The 4937-nt window shown below is 33.3% G+C and overlaps 1 protein-coding gene across 1 annotated transcript; it reads left to right on the top strand.

The window, feature by feature from the left end:
* Window positions 1–295: 295 nt before the first annotated feature.
* On the top strand, window positions 296–4491 carry LOC133782098 (exosome complex exonuclease RRP46 homolog). The gene is made up of 8 exons (XM_062221288.1): window positions 296–875; window positions 1006–1119; window positions 1518–1618; window positions 2119–2139; window positions 2751–2823; window positions 2902–2969; window positions 3538–3670; window positions 3988–4491. The coding sequence occupies exons 1-8, from the start codon at window positions 770–772 to the stop codon at window positions 4083–4085; spliced, it is 714 nt and encodes a 237-aa protein (XP_062077272.1). The 5' UTR covers window positions 296–769; the 3' UTR covers window positions 4086–4491.
* The last annotated feature ends 446 nt before the right edge of the window (window positions 4492–4937 follow it).

The following is a 4937-nucleotide window of genomic DNA, read 5'->3' as shown; positions in this document are numbered from 1 at the left end:
ATAAAAATTCCTTAAAACAAAAAAATTTCTTTATCTACATACTTATTATATAGAAGAGATATGATTAATCTAACTTAATATTATTATGCACAACCAAAAACAATTCAGAAATTTACTCACAACTATATTCTAGTTAATCATATTACTTTTAACTCCTCCTACCAAAGACTACCCCATGAGCTTACAGTAAAGACAATAAAAAAGTCTTACAAAAAAAAATGCAAACTTGCAAGGCAAAGAGGTTGTCGAGGACAACAGGATTATAGTCTTTACTTTAACTGCTTAGGAGAAACAGAAGATGGCCATGGTAGAAAAATCTTGGTGTCACCAAAAACCCCAAAAGCTGTTTGATTCTGTCATCGCATATTTCAGATGAATTTTGTAAAATTTCCTTATTTTTTAAGCCCAATTATGGGCCTACAAACCTCTGTTGGGCTACAATAGAGACAGGCCGAGCCCCCCCTTGCGTCTTGGCCGCCCTGAATCACAACCCGAGATCGCCTATGCTGTTTCAGCTACTCTCCTCCTCTCAAATTACAACAATCAATTTCTTTGGCTCACTTCTCTTTCATCCTCCCCAGTCACACCCACTACTACGGACCCCAAGCCGCCGCCCCCTGCTCTCACTGCCCCCAAAAAATCCTACCCGGAGGCCGCCCTTCACTCGCTCTCTCTCTCCTCCTCGCATTTCCACCCCACCCTTTATTTATTTTTCACTCTTCATTTCACCTTAGAACAACTCTCCACCTCTGAGAGGAAACAGAGGACAATGGAAGTCGACAGAATTGATGGTCGAACCCCGAACCAGTTGAGACCACTAGCATGTTCTCGCAACGTACTTAACCGCGCTCATGGCTCTGCCAGTTGGTCTCAAGGTATTATCTTTTTCGTTTTTCCTCTTCCCATTTTTTTGTGTCTTCAATATTGATTTTTTTTCCTTCTGCCATTATATGCTTAACATTGGATCATGCTCTTTAATGGGTTCTTTTTTTTTTTTTACAATAGGAGATACCAAAGTTCTTGCTGCCGTTTATGGACCTAAAGCAGGAACTAAGAAGAATGAAAGCCCTGAAAAGGCTTGCATTGAAGTTTTTTGGAAACCTAAAACTGGGCAGATTGGTAAGCTTGCAGCTTATTTTTCTTTTCTTTTCTTTTTTTTTTTTCATTTTAGGGTGAATTGAGAAATGATATTTTGAGTTTTCCCTGTGAATCCAAAATGGCTTAGGGAAAGTTCTCTGTTTTGTTATGGGTGAATATAGCATTAAAGAATGACTTTTCCAAATTTTTGGATTTTGCCATGTTCAGTTCTTAATGAATACCAAAGATTGAATTAATACTCAAGTGATAGCTAGGTTTGGTGCTTCACAAGTTGGAATCAGTTAATTTCTGCTTCTATTAAACTTTTTGTAATGAACAATCTTTTTGGAGGAATTGCACACATGCTTGTTATATTCTGTTCCTTGAGAATAGTGCCTAGTTTGGTATTGCTTCTTGTATTGAAATACTTTATGTATTAGGAAAAATGGAAAAGGAGTATGAGATGATATTGAAGAGGACCTTACAAAGCATAACCCTTTTAACCGTCAATCCTAATACAACAACATCCCTCATTATACAAGTAAGTTATTTATTTTCTCTTATTTAAGTCCTAACATTTTGTTAGAATCTAAGAGTCTTGATGTTTTCTACCATCTGTTATTACTTTTTGATTTATTTCTACAGTTATGCTAGTTTCTTGTTTTGTTTGCTAGTCATTTTAATTTTATTGATATAATTCATAAAGTTTTCATAGTTTCTTGCATCTATTTGATAGTGTCATGAAATGGAACAAGTATTAGATTATGTTTTGCCCATCATATATATTTTAAGCAATCAAGTAAGTCCTAAGATGGGTTTGAGGCAAGGCAAGATTGAAAATTCCTACTTTCATTCTAATTGGTAAAGTTAGTCAGATAACTATTCCCTGAGTCCATTTTTAAATTTACTACTACAAATCCATGAACTGAATGTATAATTTTCTTTTTCTCCTTTTGATGTGGTTTGATATCGCTTTTGAAAAATATTGTTTTCTATAAATGGCTGTTTTCCTTATATATTCAGTATATGTTTGTGCTGCAGGTTGTCCATGATGACGGTGCAGTATCCTTCACAGGTTACCATTTTAAATAGCTTTCTAGCTATTCTAATCCAAATTAGAGTGCAGGATTTCAACTGTGCAATTTAGCTTTTATTGTCTTGTAATGTAATGTTTTATTTTGAGGGATAGTTTTTTGTTTCTCTCTTCAAAAAAAAATTCCCGGAAAGTTACAGTGATATAGTTTAAATGACAGTTTTTGTTGCAGTTACATCAAATTTCTGCTAAATATCTTCAAAGAGTTGAGAAAATACTTATTAGTTATCATTTGATAAAAAATCCTTCCATTTAGTTAAGAATAGACTTTGTGTCTGCTGAATGAGTAATTATTATATGAAAATTTTATTTTACTTCAAACTCTTCTGACGGTTAAGTCCACCTTTTAGCTCTAAATCTATTATGTATCTCCACCAACATACCCAGATTTTGATCTTTACTTTCTTATATATTGTCTTTTAGTTCTGCAAGTGATAAGAAATCTTTATATATATATATATATATATATTCCAACCATGTCCTCTTGTGCATTTGAAAAAAGATTCTGCACCTTAAACTTCCCTATTTTTTCTCTTTATCTTAATTTCTTTTTATGTACCTTGACCTAATCTCTGTATAGCTTCTCCCTTGTGCCATAAATGCCGCATGTGCTGCTTTTGTTGATGCTGGAATTCCTCTAAAACATCTTGCTGGTAATGAGATTTGTAATTTTCTTCACTTTATTCCTCATTTGATGAATGTTTGCTGACTGTGTATAAATGTTTGAACAGTTGCGATATGCTGTGGTCTGGTCGAAAGTGGATATGTAATACTCGACCCCACCAAGCTGGAAGAGCAGGTTATTATTATTATTTTTTTGTACAAATTTTACCAATAAATCAATTAGTTTAAGAGCATTTTTGCATTTTATATTCACAAATATTTAAGTTGATTACATTAAGTCTCATACCCAGAATATTGATTCAGGGACATAGATCAGATCTTTTTAACAAAACAGTATATAATAATGTTAAAAACAAATTGTAAGTGTATCACATTTGTGTCCAACAAGGTTCAATACTTCTCAATTACTACATAATTTGTTTATTTGTAAAATTTGTTAGGTAGTATTAGTAAAAGAAGAGGATATAAAATATTGAAAGCTTTTAGTATGTAAGATAGCTCCTTATTATATCTTTATAACTTAAATATTTTTAAATAAAATCTCTCTCAATCGAATGTGGTGTCTTTATTTTTAACTAGATTATATGGACTTTGTTTTTAAGATTCATTGCATTCCCTTTTGGTATTAGTTCTTTTACTCTAGTTTATATCAGGTCGGGGTTCTGATCATAATCATTGGTGCATTATATTTGCTTCAAGCATGAAAGTTTGATCGTGACCGTGTTTCTGTTTCATAACGGCAGAAAATGAAGGCTTTTGCATATCTTGTCTTCCCAAACACAGCTCTCTCAGTCCGTCCAGAAGGATCTGCACCAGTGAAGGATGAACCTCTAGAACATGGGATTATCACATCTGTTACCCAGGGTGCAATGGCAGGTAGCTATTGTTATGTTTTATATCTTACCTATCTTCATTTTAAGCATTCTGTACATATCCACAACTAATGTCATCACTATCTTATCTTCTGTTCTTGAGCTCTACTTCACTCCAATTACCTGTGATGCTTTAAGTTTATTTCACGTGTTTGCAAGAGATTTTTAGCATATCATGGACTATAGGAGAATAAACTAATGAATCAATGGCTTGTATGTTAAAAAGTGTTCCATTTGTACTCATTGAATGCGTCTTCAGAATATCTTGCCTATTTGTGTAGCACAAGGTTCTAATTATTTATTGCTTAATTTTGTTCAAAGTGGACGACTACTTTCATTGTCTAGAACGAGGACGCGCCACGAGCGAAAAGATGTCTGCTTTTCTCAGGAGGAGCTTGCAACCACAAATTCCTAGTTGACAGACCCATCAATTGCTCGGCCATTAGTAATATAGCTTCTGAAATTTCAAATGGGGAGTTATTTAATTTTGGTGCCGATATTTGACAAATCCTAGCCAAACGTGAGTTGTGTTTAACAATTTTGAATCCCATCTTTTTGGTTTCTATGTCCACCGTTCCTTGTACCAAGTGGGTAGTGATTTTGTTCCATAGCCTTTGCACATAACTATAGTGAATGCTCATTTCATTGTATGTAATGCAAAAGAGATCTGCTTGGCCCTTGAGTTGTAAATTCCCCCTTTGTATTTTATTTTTGAGATTCTGATTGATGATGGGGTATGCGTCCAAGACATGAAACTGAAAAAAGGTTTGTTTGAGTTAAATATCACAATTTTTAAAGTTCTATCCTAATTTATCTGTTTTTTGATGTCATAAACTCATAATACTAGATGCAATGTTCATGTGTTGTGTAGCCACTGTCTTAATCTGTCATGGTAAATGTTGGTAATAATTACTTTTTCATGTGGTACTTATTAATTGTTGTTCTTGTGTCTAATAATACTGATTACTGATGATGATAATGAGATCCTTCCATTATTGAAAATGATAACGCGCATGACAATACTCCAATGGTTAATTATTTTAATTCTTTCTCCAATTCTTTTGTGAGTAATTATGTCAGAGAAGGTTATCTCAATTTGTTAATAATTATGTTATCGAGTCTAAAATTATAGTTGATGAATCATTTTAGAATTTGGTGGACTGAGAAAATCATTGGAAACTTGTATCTCATTATATGTTTGACACATGGTTATAATTAATTTAGTGTATATTAAGTATATATTAGCATGACATTCAAAATTTGTATTTTTT

Source organism: Humulus lupulus, chromosome 6 (assembly GCF_963169125.1).
Source record: "Humulus lupulus chromosome 6, drHumLupu1.1, whole genome shotgun sequence".
Taxonomy (NCBI): domain Eukaryota; kingdom Viridiplantae; phylum Streptophyta; class Magnoliopsida; order Rosales; family Cannabaceae; genus Humulus; species Humulus lupulus.
The sequence above is the reverse complement of the archived record's forward strand: the minus strand, read 5'-3'. Positions and strand labels throughout refer to the sequence as shown.

What these genes read in the sequence shown, in the direction of transcription:
- LOC133782098 (XM_062221288.1), top strand. Translation starts at nt 770, where the DNA reads ATGGAAGTCGACAGAATTGATGGTCGAACCCCGAACCAGTTGAGACCA. An exon ending in CAACATCCCTCATTATACAA is followed by an intron (nt 1,619 to 2,118) that starts GTAAGTTATTTA and finishes TTTGTGCTGCAG; the next exon opens with GTTGTCCATGATGACGGTGC. An exon ending in CCACCAAGCTGGAAGAGCAG is followed by an intron (nt 2,970 to 3,537) that starts GTTATTATTATT and finishes TCATAACGGCAG; the next exon opens with AAAATGAAGGCTTTTGCATA.